Source organism: Esox lucius, chromosome 6, assembly GCF_011004845.1.
Source record: "Esox lucius isolate fEsoLuc1 chromosome 6, fEsoLuc1.pri, whole genome shotgun sequence".
Lineage (NCBI taxonomy): Eukaryota > Metazoa > Chordata > Actinopteri > Esociformes > Esocidae > Esox > Esox lucius.
The window spans coordinates 8272017-8292294 of NC_047574.1; the positions used below are offsets into that span (position 1 = coordinate 8272017).

At 44.6% G+C, this 20278-nt stretch overlaps 1 protein-coding gene across 3 annotated transcripts; it reads left to right on the forward strand.

Moving 5' to 3' along the window:
• Nucleotides 1-942: 942 nt before the first annotated feature.
• slc16a9b (solute carrier family 16 member 9b) lies at nucleotides 943-8067 on the forward strand. Of its 3 annotated transcripts, none has more exons than XM_010897664.4 (6): nucleotides 943-1576; nucleotides 2453-2699; nucleotides 3646-3789; nucleotides 4323-4418; nucleotides 4637-5515; nucleotides 6339-8067. In XM_010897664.4, the coding sequence occupies exons 2-6, from the start codon at nucleotides 2492-2494 to the stop codon at nucleotides 6536-6538; spliced, it is 1527 nt and encodes a 508-aa protein (XP_010895966.1). In that variant the 5' UTR covers nucleotides 943-1576; nucleotides 2453-2491; the 3' UTR covers nucleotides 6539-8067. The 3 variants fall into 3 exon arrangements, with proteins under 3 accessions (XP_010895966.1, XP_019902604.1, XP_019902603.1); XM_020047045.3 differs by lacking the exon at nucleotides 943-1576 and adding an exon at nucleotides 1952-2081; XM_020047044.3 differs by lacking the exon at nucleotides 943-1576 and adding an exon at nucleotides 2088-2290.
• Nucleotides 8068-20278: the final 12211 nt, after the last annotated feature.

The following is a 20278-nucleotide window of genomic DNA, read 5'->3' on the forward strand; positions in this document are numbered from 1 at the left end:
GCAGGTGCCTGGAATGTGAATATCAATCATTAAATCAATTTGAATAGACATAAGGACTTATTCTCCTTTTGTCAGTGTGTACCGCAATGAGCATGGAGGCAAAGAAAACCAGGAAATTATCGGAAGGGGGTCCCGACAAGATTCCAGCGAAGCAGGGACCATCTCAAGGCTGATAGTCTGTCTCCGGAGACCTTGACGCTGCTGTTTCCACCCTACATCATGTGGTCAAGACTTTTTAGGCCCATGCCACTCAATCCAATCTCCCCGAATGTGGCTACAAGAGACACCATAATGGAAGAGTGCCTAACAAAAAATCTCTCCTAATTAGAGATTTTTAGTAGAGCACGCCGCTATGTTTACAGAAAACAAAATGAAGCTTTCAAAGAAAAGAACACCTTCCCCGCAGTCAACGTGGAGGAGGTTTTGTGATGTTTCGGGGTTGCTTTGCTGCCTCTGGCATTGGGTTCGTTGAACGTGAAATGAAATCAGGAGAATACCAAGAAATGTTGGAGTGCAATGTCAAACCCAGTGTCAAGAGGCTTGGTCCGTGTGGAAGGTCATTGGTCTTCTATTTGGACAATGACCCTAAAATCACTCCCATTGAAATCCCCTTGAGAGATCTGAAAACAGTAGTTGGGAGGCAACCATGAAATCTGAGAGAATTGGAGTATATTAGACAAGCAGTAATTGTGTAGTTCATATCCAAAAAGAACAATAGAATTTGTATGATTTGTTTATATTATTTTGCAAAAGTCTACTTAGCCGACACCACACGACGTACTGACATTGCGCTTTCGTGGCGACTAGTAACATAGACAGCTGCTGTGCGTGGCAATGTTGTCACCAGATCCGGTTCAGACTGGAGTGATGGTGCCTGCCGACATGCTCTCAGCGCCCGGTTAAATGTTTAGACATCAGACATGATCTTATTGTGGCTGGACATTACATTAATGTTACAAATGGCATAAAAATGTATAAAAATTATACATATGACACATCCGTACATGAATTTGCCGTATGCAATTAAAAGGTTTATGATTATTAATGGTTTCTGTTAAAGGTAAAGGTCTCATGTTCGCCGAACTCCGTCGAAGTTTTTGATTTATAGTTTGACATGAATGTTTACAGTTTGACATATGTTTACCTTTTGAAATTGTACGGTCTTCGCCTATGCACACTCGCTATAGGATGGAGTCGTATACGCAGCCAGCAGCCTTTGATGTTGGAAACAGCTGTAACCAGCTCAGCACCACCGCACGGGAAGAAGAGAGGAGGAAGTTGAGGCAGCAACTCATCTAGACCAGAGAGAACAGCTTCAAACCGGTTTCTGTCCCTGACAACAAAAGCTCTACCTTTCCTCAGCTGAGTTACAGTTCTAGCCGCAGATGATGCCACATGAGCACACCCCGTTGCAGTATTTTAGACGGAGGAGTAGTGTTATTTTCTGCATTATGGATGTCCCGCTATGATAACAAGTAGCTAGTATTTGGCGTAGAGCTTAAGGGCCTGTTGTCCGTCACCAGTGCGCTCATCGGAGTAGGTGATATTCCACTTGCAGGTGCCGGCAAATACTGAGGTGAGTTTTGTATTTTTTTTGCTTTGCTTTGTTTGGTTTTGATATCCAACAAAAATGTGTAATGTTAAATTATCTAGAGATACAAAATGAGAACACACACGTGATGCTATCATGGAAATATTACCAGAAAAGTCTTTTTCGGGTTGGTCACCAATATAGTTTTAAAGGTGACTGAATTACGCATTATAATGACCTACAAATTATAGTAATACATATATGGCATTTCATGACATTCTATCTGAATTTTAGTACCTATAGCCTAACTGGCAGACTCATTTCCTAACTTCGAGTGACGCGCACTTGTGCGCTTCTGTGACTAGTTCTAGACTAACAAGCGCGCGCACTGCTCGAATGTGCGCTTATAACAGCAGGCTAACATTTCAACGTAGGCCAAGTCTTTTTCACACTCGTTCCGCTACGCATGTATACACATCTATAGATTATATTTGGATAGAATGTAAAAGATTACGTTTTCATACAAGACAATTTACTTGTTTCTTTAAAGGTTAATACAACGTTTTTCCTTTTGTTACTTTTCCTTAATTTGTATAACTGGAGGGCAGCGGGAGAATGATCAGCTCGATCTCTAATTTATACGAGGAGTTGATGCTTTTTTTATATTTCCAGCTATAAACCGGCCAAGCTGTCAGCTAGCTTATTATTAAGTACAACTGATCTGAAGTCTTTCTCGTGGAAATGGATGGGACAAATCATGTCTGTACTCTTAATGCTATTTGTATATACGGACACTATGTTCCATCTGGCCTTGGGTGTAGTTCAGCTCTGGGGTTTGCAATTAAGCTCTACCCTCATACATGGACCACATAATTGGCTGAGGAACATGAAACTGAAAGTAATGGTCACCATTTGTTTCAGGCCGTGTCATCTTTCCATTGAGCCGCTGTGTCCATCAAGATGACCCTACTGCAGAGCAACCGTAAGGCCTTGGACGGGGGCTGGGGCTGGGCCGTCGTAGCAGCGTGTTTCATGGCCCAGCTCCTGGCATACGGATCGCCCCAGTCAGTGGGCGTCCTCTACCCAGAGTGGCTCACTGCCTTCAAGGAGGGGAAGGGGATGACAGCCTGGGTCGGGTCCCTTGTCTCCGGGGTTGGACTCATTGCCAGTACGTGTCTTGTTTCCTTTCTAAGGACGTCTGTGGTTATACTTTACATGGAGGTGTTTTTGTAAAGGGTTATAGAGGTCATATTTAACAACAGGTTTTAAAGGTGTTCTTTATGAAGGGTTAGAGATATACTATATACATTGTTATAGAGATATGCTATATGTTTTGTAAAATCACTTTTTTGACAACTGCTGATGTAAAGAGAGCTTTATAAAATAAGATTCATTGATATATAAAGGGTTATAGAGGTACACTTTATAAAGTGTTGTAGAGGAATATTTTACAATAGGGTATAGAGGTATACTTTATAAAGTGTTGTAGAGGTATATTTTACAATAGGGTATAGAGGTATACTTTTTAAAGTGTTGTAGAGGTATATTTTACAATAGGGTATAGAGGTATACTTTATAAAGTGTTGTAGAGGTATATTTTACAATAGGGTATAGAGGTATACTTTATAAAGTGTTGTAGAGGTATATTTTACAATAGGGTATAGAGGTATACTTTATAAAGTGTTGTAGAGGTATATTTTACATTAGGGTATAGAGGTACACTTTATAAAGTGTTGTACAGGTATATTTTACAATAGGGTATAGAGGTACACTTTATAAAGTGTTGTAGAGGTATATTTTACAATAGGGTATAGAGGTACACTTTATAAAGTGTTGTAGAGGTATATTTTACAATAGGGTATAGAGGTACACTTTATAAAGTGTTGTAGAGGTATATTTTACAATAGGGTATAGAGGTATACTTTATAAATGGTTGTAGTGGTGAACATGTACTTCTATTCTCAGCAGTGAATCCCCAGCTTATGGGAGGGGCTGTTTTTGTCAGGGTGGGGCCCCCAGCCAATACGAGAGGATGTTGGTCCGCTGTGCTGACCGCCCTTTGAAGTAAAGTCCTGGTTGCCGTTGCCTATGTTAATGGGCCTGTTCGTTCCCAGGTCCAGTTTGCAGTGCCTGTGTGGTGAACTTTGGTGCACGGCCGGTGACCATCTTCAGCGGTGTCATGGTCTCTGGAGGTCTGATGCTCAGTGCCTTCGCCCCCAACGTCCCCTTCCTCATATTCTCATATGGAATTGTTGTCGGTATGTTGCACATTTTAAACCAAATAACAGAATGAGGGTAGAGCTTCAGAATACAGTTGTGAAACCGCCAGGAGGGACCAGTTTGTGTTGTGAAGTATTGCTTTCTTCAGAGGTTTGAGGAGCAGGTTTGTATGTAAGTGTGTCTAGGTAAAATTAATGAACTCAAATTGTTGTGTTGTGTTACAAGGCTAGACTATTGACTAATGCCTTGTGTTTTGTTGCGTTGCAGAGCTGTGGGCTAATGTCTTGTGCTCTGTTGTGGTGCAGGGCTGTGGCCTAATGTCTTGTGCTCTGTTGCGTTGCAGGGCTGTGGGCTAATGTATTGTGCTCTGTTGTGGTGCAGGGCTGTGGGCTAATGTCTTGTGTTCTGTTGTGTTGCAGGGCTGTGGGCTAATGTCTTGTGCTCTGTTGTGGTGCAGGGCTGTGGGCTAATGCCTTGTGCTCTGTTGTGTTGCAGGGCTGTGGCCTAATGCCTTGTGCTCTGTTGTGGTGCAGGGCTGTGGGCTAATGTCTTATGTTCTGTTGTGTTGCAGGACTCGGCTGTGGGCTGCTGTGGGCTGCCACACTCACTATCACCTGCCAATATTTCGATAAGAGGCAAGGCCTTGCACTGGGAATAGTCACGACAGGTACCAAACCAACACAGTGTTTAATAGAACATGGAGAACAGTCTATAGAAATGTGTACTCTGATTTGTTGTAGAATTCCCATGTGTTCTGCTGTGTTTTGTTGCGTTCTGTTGTGTTTAGTTGTGTTCCTTTGTGTTATGTTCTATTCAGTTATGTTTTCTTGTGTCCTGTTTGCTGGTGTTTTTTGTGTAATTTTTTTCCTATTCTATTGTGTTCAGGCACTAGTGTTGGGGGTTTCCTATACGCTACAGCTCAAGTTGAGTTCATACAACTGTTCGGACTGGATGGATGTCTGATGATCATTGGGGCTTTAGCCCTGAACATCATTGCCTGTGCTGGACCAATGAGAGCCCTCCAACTACCTACCTACTACCTCAGACAGAGAGCAGCAGCTCTGGAACGGGCTCAGGAACAACTTTATGCCAAAGCTAGGACTAATGAGGAGTCAGTAAAGCCTTCAGGAGCCAATAATAAGAACCCTCACTCCAACGACCTGCTGATCACCATAGAAACCAAAGACAACGAGAGGGGTCCACTGCGCTGCTCCACCAATGAGAAGGGTCCGCTGCGCTGCTCTGCCTTGTTGGAGGCCATTAAAGCCAAACAGAGTGACTACTCCCAATACCTACAGTCCACGGCTGAGCTGCTGCAGGACAGAGTCTTCATGTGTTTGTGTGTGGCTCTGTTCTGCTTTTCCCTTGGCGCGTTCCCGCCTCTGCTCTTTCTGGAGGACGTGGCCCAATCACAGGGTCTCATCGACGGCATTAGTCGCCTCCCCCTGGTGTCCATTGTGGCCATCTCCCAGGGTGTGGGGAAACTCCTGCTGGGTGTGACAGCTGACCTTAAGGGGGTGGACAGTGTGGTTTTGTACTCCCTGACTGTGTTGGGTTCTGGGGTGGCTCTGGTGTTGATCCCGCTGAGCCAAACCTATGTCCTGCTGCAGCTCCTCGCGGTCGGGCTGGGCTTCCTGTCAGGGAACTGGTCGCTGACCTCCTACTGTACCACCAGCATAGTGGGGATAGACAGACTCACCCAGGCTCACGGCATCCTCATGTTCTTTGGAGGGTTCGGTGTCATGCTGGGGCCTCCCGTTGTGGGTAAGAGAGACATTCCCTTCGTACTTCTTGGCTGAATAGGTTCTCCAAAGTTGAGCAAAACATCCCCTGGCCACTTATGTTAATCTAGTCATTCCTGCGTCGGTCTGCGAGTGTGGCAGGATGGCATCATGCTTACCACCTCCTACTGATTTCCTCCCTCTAACTGCTTGCCTCGTGGCAGCTCTCTATTTCGTCCACTGACATCTCATTGGTGTGTGAGGGAGAGGGCTGAGGAATATGGATAGTGAAATTAGTGATATTATAGCATTTAAGGGATTAAGATTTCCCTGCTCTCTGGGGGTCAGAGCCTGATTTAAGGGGCCTGTACTTGCCTAGAGCTGTCCCTGTAAATGTCTTTGCTTAACTGTCAGACAGAAAAAAGTAACTATGTTTACTGGCTTATGATATTTCAATAATCACACATTAGTCTAACCAGAAATGCTAGTAAACAATGTAATATACAGTTACCTCCAAAATGATTGACACCTTTGATAATGATGAGAAAAAGCGAAATATACACAGCTAGTAGGTTTTGTTATAATTTTACACAATGTGGAATATATTGTACTTAATTAATGATTCAAGGTAATCAAACAAAATAACAAATTTCTCAAAATGTAAAACCTGGCGGCTTCTACCAGGAGGCTAAAACGGCTCCACAATTAGAATATGTGAACTGATTTTCTAAGATCCCCCTTTTGAAGTGTTCTCCAATTTTCCAACAAGATGTTGGAAAAGCCTTGGTGGAAGGGCAGAGGGTATACACGAAGCGCTCAGGAACAGCAGTGGTCCTGCGATAATAACATGCTGTTCTGTCCTCCAGGCTGGTTCTATGACTGGACGCTGTCTTACGACTTGGCTTTCTACCTCAGCGGGGCCTGCGTGATGCTGGGTGGAGCCTGTCTGCTGCTGGCTGCTCTGCCATGCGGGGACAAGAAGACGGAAGGCCGCAGACCTGAGCTGGAGTACAGACCTGGCGTCCAGCACAATGGCAGTTGTGAACAAGTAGCCTCTGTTGCCTGAAGGACAGCTCTACAGAAGGCAAATGTTTCAGAGGTCTATAATCGGGTTTTTAAAATTCAACTGTGGGTCACACACATTTTATTTTACCCCCATTCGATTTCTTTGTCAAAATCAGTCTGCTGACCGGAAAAGGGGAGTTAATTCAGAAATGTATGGATCCATTGAAAATTCTACGTTTGATCTAGTTTAAGATGTTCATGTGTGGTCTAGAGCGTTCTTGTAAACCAACGTACCGCAGGATGGATTGGAGGGGTTGGCTCTGGACCGGTTGATGAAGAATTACTGTCAACAGACAGAAAAACAGACATGATGGTTGTTTGATTAACTTGAGGCTCCTTTGAAAGCTAATACTTCAGGGACGTGTTTTGGAAAGGAGGCATTGCGTTCCTTACGTGCAGACCATCCATGTTGTTCTCATGAACAGGTCGGTACATTTCGTTTTTTGCCCGGAGGCTGTAGGATCTATCTGAAGCCGGTTTTATAGCTTGTTTGTCTTTGACTGTTATGGCCTTGTTTTAACAGGGTGCAACAATCCATTGTCGACCTGCAGAAAGCTCTAAACAGAGACAGAGAGAACGAGGGCTCAAAAGAGAGGGATGCATGTTAATTATGCAACTGCCTGCGTTACCACAACTACCTTTTTTACTTGTATTTACTTTTTTAGTCTGTATTTATATATTAGTTATTGTAACCTCTTGCTGCCCCTGTTATTGAGTTGTCTATCCATATAAGGTGCTTTATATCGCTCTGTTCTATGTTTATTCTCTTTTCCAACTATATTTTTTGCCTGAACCCTGAGAGGTCTAGTGGAGAGACAAGGTGGGTACACCTGCAGTAAAATACAGGGACAGTTGATCCATTAAAACACATGACTGTTTATTCATCAGAATATGTAGAGACTGTTTATCCCTCAGAACATTTACATAATAGATGCTGTTTTATTTCTGTGTGACTGTGTTCAGTGTAGTTACTAGTGACACAAGTGCAATATTGGGGATTAAATGTCTCTAATATGTTGTTGATTCTTCAAGTACTCCTATTTTTCTACAAGCAATGTAAAATTAGATTGAATAGTCTTGTTAAATTTAAATTTGTAATTGAAAACAAATTGTTGCAATGTTGACTTTTGTATGGTTAAGTTAACAAGGCTGGTCCTACACTACGTTTTTATGCAATACTTTTAATGTATTCTATTGTACATTTTATACTGTAATATGAAGGCAGTTGTTTTACATGCACTGTTCTGAGATCTGTTGTTATGCCTTGACACTGCACACGCACAAAATTGTTTTAATTTCTGACATGATTTCTACCCTTTGAAATGTACATTTTTAAACTTGAAAGTATTCTTTAGGTAAGGAAGAATGGCAGTAATGTCATCCAAAACCACAGATATGATCGCTACCTTTCTATTTTAATGTTTCATTACATTGTCTTAAAACCTGTTGACATTTATTTATGCGTTATGTTTTTGTTCAACTGTTCGCATGTACTATAATACAATTTCTGACTATAAAGTGTTAGAAGTTCTTGTTTTTGTTTGTATGCAGTTTGTGGGATCAAGCAGAAACCAATGTGTATGGTGGAAATAAATATGTTGGCTATGCTGAAACAATATTGAGTACCGTGACGTCGCCCGGTATGGCGCAGCCGGGGCCCCACCCTGGAGCCAGGCCCGGGGTTGGGGCTCGTATGCGAGCGCCTGGTGGCCGGGCCTTCCCCCATGGGGCCCGGCCGGGCTCAGCCCGAACGGGCGACGTGGGGCCGCCCTCCCGTGGGCTCACCACCCACAGGAGGGACCATAAGGGGCCTGTGCGAAGAGGATCGGGCGGCAGTCGAAGGCAGGGGCCTAGACAACCCGATCTCTGGACACGGAAACTAGCTCTAGGGACGTGGAATGTCACCTCGCTGGCGGGGAAGGAGCCTGAGCTAGTGCGTGAGGTTGAGAGGTTCCGATTAGAGGTAGTCGGGATCACCTCTACGCACGGCTTGGGCTCTGGAACCACACTCCTTGAGAGAGGATGGACTCTTCACCACTCTGGAGTTGCCCATGGTGAGAGGCGGCGGGCTGGTGTGGGTTTGCTTATAGCTCCCCAGCTCTGCCGCCATGTGTTGGAGTTTACCCCGGTGAACGAGAGGGTCGTTTCCCTGCGCCTACGGGTCGGGGATAGGTCTCTCACTGTTGTTTGTGCCTACGGGCCGAACGGCAGTGCAGAGTACCCAACCTTCTTGGAGTCTCTGGGAGGGGTGCTGGAAAGTGCTCCGACTGGGGACTCTATTGTTCTACTGGGGGACTTCAACGCCCACGTGGGCAACGACAGTGACACCTGGAGGGGCGTGATTGGGAGGAACGGCCCCCCTGATCTGAACCCGAGTGGTGTTCAGTTATTGGACTTCTGTGCTAGTCACAGTTTGTCCATAACGAACACCATGTTCAAGCATAAGGGTGTCCATCAGTGCACGTGGCACCAGGACACCCTAGGCCGCAGGTCGATGATCGACTTTGTTGTCGTCTCATCTGACCTGCGGCCGTATGTCTTGGACACTCGGGTGAAGAGAGGGGCGGAGCTGTCAACTGATCACCACCTGGTGGTGAGTTGGATCCGATGGCGGGGGAGAAAGCTGGACAGACTCGGCAGGCCCAAGCGTACTGTAAGGGTCTGCTGGGAACGTCTGGCCGAGTCTCCTGTCAGAGAGATCTTTAACTCCCACCTCCGGCAGAGATCCCGAGGGAGGTTGGAGATATTGAGTCCGAGTGGACCATGTTCTCCACCGCCATTGTCGAAGCGGCCGCTCGGAGCTGTGGCCGTAAGGTCTCCGGTGCCTGTCGAGGCGGCAATCCCCGAACCCGGTGGTGGACACCGGAAGTAAGGGATGCCGTCAAGCTGAAGAAGGAGTCCTATCAGGCCTGATTGGCTTGTGGGACTCCTGACGCAGCTGACGGGTACCGACAGGCCAAGCGGGCTGCAGCCCGGGTGGTTGTGGAGGCAAAAACTCGGGCCTGGGAGGAGTTCGGTGAGGCCATGGAGAAGGACTATCGGCTGGCCTCGAAGAGATTCTGGCAAACCATCCGGCGCCTCAGGAGAGGGAAACAGTGCCCTACCAACGCTGTTTACAGTAGAGGTGGGCAGCTGTTGACCTCAACTGAGGATGTCGTCGGGCGGTGGAAGGAATACTTCGAGGATCTCCTCAATCCCGCCGTCACGTCTTCCATTGAGGAAGCAGAGGATGAGGGCTCAGAGGTGGACTCGTCCATCACCCGGGCTGAAGTCACCGAGGTGGTTAAGAAACTCCTCGGTGGCAAGGCACCGGGGGTGGATGAGATCCGCCCTGAGTACCTCAAGTCTCTGGATGTTGTGGGGCTGTCTTGGCTGACACGCCTGTGCAACATCGCGTGGCAGTCGGGGACAGTGCCTCTGGGATGGCAGACCGGGGTGGTGGTCCCTCTTTATAAGAAGGGGGACCGGAGGGTGTGTTCCAACTATAGGGGGATCACACTTCTCAGCCTCCCCGGGAAAGTCTATGCCAGGGTTCTGGAGAGGAGAATACGGCCGATAGTAGAACCTCGGATTCAGGAGGAACAGTGTGGTTTTCGTCCAGGCCGCGGAACACTGGACCAGCTCTATACCCTCTACAGGGTGATGGAGGGTTCATGGGAGTTTGCCCAACCAGTCCACATGTGTTTTGTGGATTTGGAGAAGGCATTCGACTGTGTCCCTCGTGGCATCCTGTGGAGGGTGCTTCGGGAATATGGGGTCCTGGGTCCTTTGCTAAGGGCTGTCAGGTCCCTGTACGACCGAAGCAGGAGCTTGGTCCGCATTGCCGGCAGTAAGTCAGACTTGTTCCCTGTGCATGTTGGACTCCGGCAGGGCTGCCCTTTGTCACCGGTTCTGTTCGTAATTTTTATGGACAGAATTTCTAGGCGCAGCCAGGGGCCGGAGGGTGTCAGGTTTGGGGACCACACGATTTCGTCTCTGCTCTTTGCGGATGATGTTGTCGTGTTGGCCCCTTCAAGCCAGGACCTTCAGCATGCACTTGGACGGTTTGCAGCCGAGTGTGAAGCGGTGGGGATGAAAATCAGTACCTCCAAATCCGAGGCCATGGTCATCAGTCGGAAAAGGGTGGCTTGCCCACTTCAGGTTGGTGGAGAGTGCCTGCCTCAAGTGGAGGAGTTTAAGTATCTAGGGGTCTTGTTCACGAGTGAGGGAAGGATGGAACGGGAGATTGACAGACGGATCGGTGCAGCTTCTGCAGTAATGCGGTCGATGTATCGGTCTGTCGTGGTGAAGAAAGAGCTGAGCCGTAAGGCGAAGCTCTCGATTTACCGGTCAATCTACGTTCCTACTCTCACCTATGGTCATGAGCTTTGGGTCATGACCGAAAGGACAAGATCATGGATACAGGCGGCCGAAATGAGCTTTCTCCGCAGGGTGGCTGGGCGATCCCTTAGAGATAGGGTGAGAAGCTCGGTCACCCGGGAGGAGCTCAGAGTAGAGCCGCTGCTCCTCCACATCGAGAGGGGTCAGCTGAGGTGGCTTGGGCATCTGTTTCGGATGCCTCCGGGACGCCTTCCTGGGAAGGTGTTCCGGTCCCGTCCCACCGGGAAGAGACCCCGGGGAAGACCTAGGACACGCTGGAGGGACTATGTCTCCCGGCTGGCCTGGGAACGCCTCGGTGTCCCCCCGGAAGAGCTGGAGGAAGTGTCTGGGGAGAGGGAAGTCTGGGCATCCCTGCTTAGACTGCTGCCCCCGCGACCCGGCCCCGGATTAAGCGGAAGATGATGCGATGCGATGCGATGCTGAAACAAACATTCACCTCTGACATGTAGAATAAGGCATTATGTAGATTAAGGTATAGTCTCTGACATGCAAATTAATTATTTAAAAATCATACAATGTGATTTTCTGGATTTTTGTTTTAGATTCCGTCTCTCACAGTTGAAGTGTACCTATGACAGACCTCTACATGCTTTGTAAGTAGGAAAACCTGCAAAATTGGCAGTGTATAAAATACTTGTTCTCCCCACTGTAGATTAAGGAATAGTCACTGACATGAAGAATACATAATTATATTTAGCTGGGTCCTGCAGATGTTGCAATTGGGCTTGTAGGGTTAGTACAAAACATAACATTATGACTACTGACAGGTGAAGTGAATAACACTGATAATCTTGTAATCATGGCACCTGTCAGTGGGTGGGATATATTAGGCAGCAAGTGAACATTCTGTCCTCAATGTTGATGGGTTAGAAGCAGGAAAAACGGACAAGCGTAAGGATCTGAGCAACTTTGACAAGGGTCAAATTGTGATGACTAGACGACTGGGTCAGATCGTATCCAAAATTGCAGCCCTTGTGGAGTGTTCCTGGTCTGCAGTGGTCAGTACCTATCAAAAGTGATCCAAGGACTGAAAAGCGGTGAACCGGCGACAGGGTCATGGAGCACGTGGGGAGTGAAGGCTGGCCCGTGTGGTCAGATTCAACAGACGAGCTACTGTGGCTCAAATGTTAGTACTGATAGGAAGGTGTCAGAACACACAGTGCATCGCAGTATGTTGGGTATAGAGCTGCGTAGCCATAGACCAGTCAGGGTGCACGTGCTGACCCCTGTACCACTGCCAAAAGCGCCTACAATGGGCACGTGAGCATCAGAATTGGACCACAGAGCCAGACGCTTTGCTAGGATCACAATACATATTAGGCTTAGCCAGCCCCCCTTCACGGCAACGGTATTCCCTGATGGCATTGGCCTCTTTCAGCAGGATAATGCGCACTGCCACAAAGCAAAAATGGTTCAGGAATGGTTTGAGGAACACAACAACGAGTTCAAGGTGTTGATTTGGCCTCCAAATTCCCCAGATCTCAATCCAATCGAAAATCTGTGGTATGTGCTGGACAAACAGGTCTGATCCATGGAGGCCCACCTCGCAACTTACTGGACTTAAAGGATCTGCTGTTAATGTCTTGGTGCCAGTAACCACAACACACCTTTAGAGAGGTCTAGTGTAGTCCATGCCTCAATGGATCAGGGCTGTTTTTGCGGCAAAAGGGTGACCTACACAATATTAGGCAGGTGGTCAGAATGTTAGGGCTGATTTTGTGTATATTAAATACTGTATATTAAATAAACATATTGTATATATTAAATACACATAATGTGCATATTAAATACTTTCACTGCCTTGCGATGTTGCGCTCTAGTGACTACTTGTGGCCTAGACTTCCTGGTTGAGAAATTTGCATGATGAGAACACACATCTTGACATTGTCTGTTACCTCCAATGGCTAATGTTTTAACAGTTTCAGATGCCCTTGGCTTTCACAGCCAGAGGTACGTAAAAATCTGTTCATGGGTATTCAACATCTTTTTTTCCGAAGCTGCTGCCGGGACCTAGCAGTTGGGGCCTACTGAACACCAGCTTGACCAAGTAGCGTCTCTTGCAGTTGGAGCCTACTAAACACACCAGCTAGACCAAGTAGTGTCTCTTGCAGATGGAGCCTACTAAACACACCAGCTAGACCAAGTAGTGTCTCTTGCAGTTGGAGCCTACTAAACACACCAGCTAGACCAAGTAGTGTCTCTTGCAGTTGGAGCCTACTGAACAACAGCTAGACCAAGTAGCGTCTCTAGAAAATGATCATGGTGGTTTTGCTGTACAATTCACACAAGCTTTGAAATCCATCTAAATTCATCAAAACCATCAAAAGTAAGATAAGTACTGTTGCTGTAATTTAGTACAGTTTGTGCTTAAACCACTAAAGACAGAATGCCTCTCATAGAGAGATTAAACACAGAATTGTTTGTTTCTTTAGAAATTCTCTGGTTGAATAATGAATCCCAGGTTTGTTAAAGAATCACTACATCAAGAATATTAGTTTTGGATTGCAGTTCACAGGATAAAGTCACATAATCTTTACAATGTACTGCTAACTTGTGAGCATTGATAGTAATTTGTTGTATCCAAGATCTGTCTGTGAGTAAATGTTACCTTTGAAATGTGAACCATTGTTGCTGCACAGCTGATTTGATTAAACTGAGCCTAACACAATTGAACAGCGTGTAGGTTGACAGCCCTAGCACCACTTGTGTCCTAGGAGGCGATTCTGTAAAAGGAGAAAAAGGTGAGAATCAAAGGTTCTATGTGTGTTCCCCATCATGACAGTTCATTTGTTTTGTCTTAAAAAGCTGAGTGAGGTAATGAGGGCCAGCTGTGCTCGCAGACAAACTAAAAAAGTAGTCTGGTAAAATAACCGATTATAACAGCTGCAGCCACTAGGGAGCACTGTTCAGATGCTTTAAAGACAGTTCAGATCTCACCTCTACCATTTAAACTCCTGCTTAAAATATGTTTGATATTCCTGTCTTTATTATTATATTCAAAATGAAATTGATGGAAATCCTAGGTTATTCTGTGCATAATAACTTATTAAAAGACATGTCCATAGAATAGTAAAAAAAAGACGCTTAAGCTCATGACTGTTGAGTTTTTTAGCAGAAGTCTCCTCTAAATTAATTATGTTGAGATACCACTGGCTAAAAACTGTGTGTTATTTTATTTTTTTCTGTTGGTAATGCTGTGCATGCGTGGATTCGGAGAAACAGCAGCAGACCGTCTGATATAATTCAGCTCGTGGCTGGTAGAGTCTCTAATCAATAGCCACCTTGGTGTCCATGGAAACAGCCCAGAGACAGAAAGCGTCTAGCTGGTGTTTCGATAGCAACCTTGCAGCTCTCAGCAGTGTGTGCATATGTGTTTGTGTGTATATGTGTTCGAGGCAAGTGATTTTTACCATCCTGAATCACCCAGGTTTTACAGCTAATAGGCCATTAGTGTTGTTAAAGCTCCATGTACTAGCCAGGCCACGCCTCCTACTACCATAGTGTCATTAAATTACAGCCACCAGCCAGGCCACACCCGCAAATATTTTTTATACAGTGCACTCAGAAAGTATTCAGACCCCTTCACTTCTTCCACATGTTGTTAGTTTACAGCCTTATTCTAAAATGAATTGCATTAATTTTTTCCCTCATCAATATGCACACAATACCCCATATGATGAAGCAAAAACTAATTTTCTGAAATGTTTGCAAATGTAGTTATGTTCAGCAGGGTTCCAGCCTTCATGATGATGTCTGTATTCATCATTATGATGTCATAGTGTCAATCTGTTACACACACATACTTATACAGACATGTGTGCACCCAGATGTACAGACACATATACACCCAGATATACAGACACATAAACACACAGACACATATACGCACAGACACACAGACATCTACGCACGGACATACAGACACATGTACACACGGACATACAGACATATGTACACACAGACATACAGACACATACAGTGGGGAGAACAAGGATTTGATACACTGCCAGTTTGGCAGGTTTTCCTACTTACAAAGCATGTAGAAGTCTATAATTTTTATCATAGGTACTCTTCAACTGTGAGTGACGGAATCTAAAACAAAAATCTAGAAAATCACATTGTATGATTTTTAAGTAATTAATTTGCATTTTATTGCATGACATAAGTATTTGATCAGAAAAGCAGAACTTAATATTTGGTACAGAAACCTTTGTTTGCAATTACAGAGATCATACGTTTCCTGTAGTTCTTGACCAGGTTTGCACACACTGCAGCAGGGATTTTGGCCCACTCCAATACAGACCTTCTCCAGATCCTTCAGGTTTCGGTGCTAATGCTGGGCATTACGGACTTTCATCTCCCTCCATACATTTTCTAATGGGTTCAAGTCTGGAGACTGGCTAGGCCACTCCAGGACCTTGAGATGCTTCTTACGGAGCCACTCCTTAGTTGCCCTGGCTGTGTGTTTCAGGTCGTTGTCATGCTGGAAGACCCAGCCACGACCCATCTTCAATGCTCTTACTGAGGGAAGGAGGTTGTTGGCCAAGATGAAATTTCAGACGGGCCTGGACATGCGCTGGCTTGAGCAGGGGGACCTTGCGTGCGCTGCATAATTTTAATCCATGATGGCGTAGTGTGTTACTAATGGTTTTCTTTGAGACTGTGGTCCAAGCTCTCTTCAGGTCATTGACCAGATCCTGCCGTGTAGTTCTGGGCTGATCCCTCACCTTCCTCATGATCATTGATGCCCCACGAGGTGAGATCTTGCATGGAGCCCCAGACCGAGGGAGATTGACCGTCATCTTGAACTTCTTCCATTTTCTAATAATTGCAACAACATTTTCTGGATTTTTGTTTTAGATTCCGTCTCTCACAGTTGAAGTGTACCTATGATAAATATGACAGACCTCTACATGCTTTGTAAGTAGGAAAACCTGCAAAATCGGCACTGTATCAAATACTTCTTCTCCCCATTGTATACTGTTATGGAAATTTTGAACTAAGGTGCATTTGAGAAATGTCTGTCTTTCTATTGGCTGATATGTAAATCTGTACTTTGATTGGGACACACATGTCTGTATAATATCAGAGGATTATTAGGTATTTCTGCCTAGAAGACATACAGACACATAAATATCTGTACTGTTTAAAGTTCACAGAATCTGAAAAAACAGTTATATTTAATCCAATATACGGGTGGTTCCATATGTGTTTCCAATGGGGTAAACGGTTAAAGAAAGCATTATCGTTGAGGCGTCCTGTAAGAGGTTTTAATTGATATTTATCAATAGAGATGATCTATCCGAAAGGTACATTATAATTGGCCTGTTGTATCACGTACCAAGTGACGGTTCTATCACTGTGATTCTCACATTCTGGTAAACTTCACTACACACACTGGTCCTCATTACACACACTGGTCCTCACTACACACACTGGTCCTCACTACACACACTGATCCTCAAAACACACTAATCCTCACTACACACACTGGTCCTCACTACACACACTGGTCCTCACTACACACACTGGTCCTCAATACACGCACTAATCCTCACTAAACACACTGGTCCTCACTACACACACTGGTCCTCACTACACACACTGGTCCTCACTATACACACTAATCCTCACTACACACACTAATCCTCACTACACACACTAATCCTCACTACACACACTGGTCCTCACTACACACACTGGTCTTCATTACACACACTAATCCTCACTACACACACTAATCCTCACTAAACACACTAATCCTCACTACACACACTGGTCCTCACTACACACCCTGGTCCTCACTACACACACTGGTCCTCAATACACACAGTAATCCTCACTAAACACACTAATCCTCACTACACACACTGGTCTTCACTACACACACTGGTCCTCACTACACACAATAATGCTCACTAAACACACTGGTCCTCACTACACACACTGGTCCTCAATACACACACTGGTCCTCACTACACACACTCATCCTCAATAAACACACTGGTCCTCACTACACACACTGGTCCTCACTACACACACTGGTCCTCACTACACACACCCATCCTCACTAAACACACTGGTCCTCACTACACACACTGGTCCTCAATACACACACTGGTCCTCAATACACACACTGATCCTCAAAACACACTAATCCTCACTACATACACTGGTCCTCACTACACACACTAATCCTCACTAAACACATTGGTCCTCACTACACACACTGGTCCTCATTACACACACTGGTCCTCACTACACACACTCATCCTCACTACACACACTGGTCCTCAATACACACACTGGTCCTCACTACACACACTGATCCTCAAAACACACTAATCCTCACTACACACACTGGTCCTCATTACACACACTGGTCCTCACTACACACACTGGTCCTCAATACACACATAACACCAGACTCACTGGTATCTACGGGTCCCTCCTTGGCAAATCCACACTTCACCTCGGTTCGCTTCTCAATGTCAGCCCAGCAAATAGTCTGTGTTACAACCGATAATGTAGACTGGCCATTTTCAAAGTCAGTACTTTTTTTGGCCATCACTCTTTTCTGTTCTCTGCAGAATGAAATGACTGGAATGACTGAAATATTGTAAAACCTGACGCTCCTTAGTCCTTCAAAAAAGGTCATGTCTGATGAGCGGCTATCTGATCATTGTACATTCTAAGCACGTCATTCCATCTGCAAACTGCATGTAAACATAAACTCAAATGGTGAACACTTGCCCTTGTCTCTCTGTATAGTATCATCACATATGGTGTATTTCAGTGGTTTAACTTAACTTTTCCCTTCCCCCATTGTATATAGTTTGCATAGAGCACTCCATGTGTAACTATGTGTTGTCTTTCACTGTTGCAAATAAGAATTGGTTCTCAATCAGCTTAATAAATATGAAATAAAATAAAATAGAAACTTAGTTCAATGCCATGTTCACTCACCCTCCATGGCATTCCAACAGATGGCCAGCATGAATACCATTAAGAACAATTACCATATTCTGTAAGAGTCAATAAATATAAATTCTTCTATGAAGAAAGCATAAATTCGTATTTAATGTCAGTAGATTACATTTTCTAACATACAAAAGCAACAACTAACATTGTAGTCCAACTCTGGGGCTGTCTTAAAAATGTCTTCAGATTTGTGCATCAGTGAGCTCAGAGAACAATTGTACCAACAGCAATTATAAATGTCCATTTTGGGTCAATGTGTGGTACTGTGTGTTGTTAAGGGGTAGAGAATGTAGGTTAGTGGAGCGTTGTACAGCCTGGGGGAGAATTGTCTTCTTAGAATTATTAGCAGCTATTTACCAGAGCTCTGCTCTTAGAGAGAGGGAAAATATAAACACTGTACCATCAACCCTCAAAATAATGTTCCCTTAATTTGTGATTTTAACTAAGCTTGCATATGGAATTGTTCTACAAAATTCAGTTTTGTAGAAAAACCAGACGATGAATCATTTCATCTCCATAACTGAAAGCTGCAAGAATGGTTTGGTTATTGGCGTTTCCAGATTCTACAGGATTAGCATTGAAAATGTGTCCAGTGGTCAGGAAATTAAGAAATAAAAACAAACAGTATGACAATAAAGCAATTATGCTGTGTATTTGCTACAGCAAATACACAGCATAAGTAGTTAGCTGTTTTAAAGATTTGTAACATAAAAATAAAGAATAAAATATGCTTATCTCCCATTGCTGGTACCAAAAATGTTTTGCATTAATACATTACATCATGAGAGATTTTTGTTTTCTTAATGTGTGTTGTTAAACCTAAAAATAACCCAGGAAGTACCCGACAGAACCAGTGTGTGGTTCTAACAGTATGGGTTATGAAACAGTATGGGTCGTAATAGCAAGGAGGTTTATTTATACAGCACAATTCATACATAGAAGCAATTCAATGTGCTTTACAGTGAAAAGAACAATAGAAAAATACAATGGAATAAAAAACAGCAATTCCTTAGCAATACCCAACGAAACTAGAGGCAATACTTGAAAAGCGGTTATTGAACCCTAACATCTATACTTGTGGATTCCATTATTAATGGGACAGTGCAGCTTACTTATTTAATTCCCCTAATGTTAGCTACTTTGATTACAACTACAGGTGCCAAGTAGACTTGCAGTTTGCGTATTGAATGACTAACCAAATGTATTTTGTATTTATTCCAATTTTGTGATATCCAATCCTTGATTAAGGCCCCGCTTCATTACAGCAACTCCCAGAGGACTCGGTCAATGTCAACGCTACTTGCACCACAGGGACGTCTGGAACGGAATCCTTATGAGCAGGAAGGAATGCACTCCCACGGCCTTCCACCTCGATTGTGCTCACAAGTCTCTGTGCTGCCACCATGAGTGCCTAGATCGTAGTGGCCCCTGGCAGCTTTTCAACTCAGAGGGGTTGGGTTAAAAGCAGAAGCCTCATATGCAACTCCTCCCAGGGTGCAGTGACATAATTCCTAAGCATGCTTAGGACAGTGACATAATTCCTAAGCATGCTTAGGACAGTGACATAATTCTTAAGCATGCTTAGGACAATGCATTGGCTTATAACATTAACCAGCAGGTTAAACCAATGACACGTTTTCATGGGATGTAGCTTGTGTAGCATCTTTCTCATTGAGAAACGACAAACTTGCCAGTGGACGTTTCCTTGCCTGACAGATGCTAGCGCACGACAGCTGAGCCAGAATGAGGATGAAAGCTCTCAGAACTGAAAGGCACTCTAGAAACCAATGTCGACCATATTACTAGTTCTGTGACCACAGAAACACTGACACCCACTAAAATGTTGTGTTGTCAGTGTATTTAGTAAGTACTTACTTTTTTCCAGACTATGAAATTGCATTACAGTTTTTAATTGCATATATGGTTTCAACCTTTTCTTTGTGATTTGTTTAATGGATTTACCTTTATCAATGAATGTGGTTGGAAATTAGCTCAGATATCCACGTGTCCAATATGTTAAACACATAGACTTTCCAGGGGGAATTTTAACATATATGGTGGTTACCTGGTAGACTGTCATTGGCTGACAGACTATTATAACATATGATTGGTAACATATGATTGGTAACTGTGTTGGCTGACCGTCAACACAGATCGCTGGAAGGTAAAATATCCAATCAGGTGCTTTGTCCGGTGATAGCAACAATTATACTGTCTGTCTCTCTGTCTGTCTGCCTGTAATTGATGTGACGGACGACTGCTCAGTTGGTGGAACAAGACACGTCTCTCGCATGAAAGCTGGCCACGTCTGATGCTGCAGCGTACGTTTGCCCGCGCACGTTGATCCTCTGGCGGGAGGAGGGAGGGAGACGGGGATGAG

Excerpts from the sequence above, each read along its gene's own strand:
- slc16a9b (XM_010897664.4), top strand. The coding sequence starts at position 2,492 with ATGACCCTACTGCAGAGCAACCGTAAGGCCTTGGACGGGGGCTGGGGC. Across the intron at positions 2,700-3,645 it reads CGGGGTTGGACTCATTGCCA|GTCCAGTTTGCAGTGCCTGT; the intron begins GTACGTGTCTTG and ends GTTCGTTCCCAG. Across the intron at positions 5,516-6,338 it reads GCTGGGGCCTCCCGTTGTGG|GCTGGTTCTATGACTGGACG; the intron begins GTAAGAGAGACA and ends TCTGTCCTCCAG.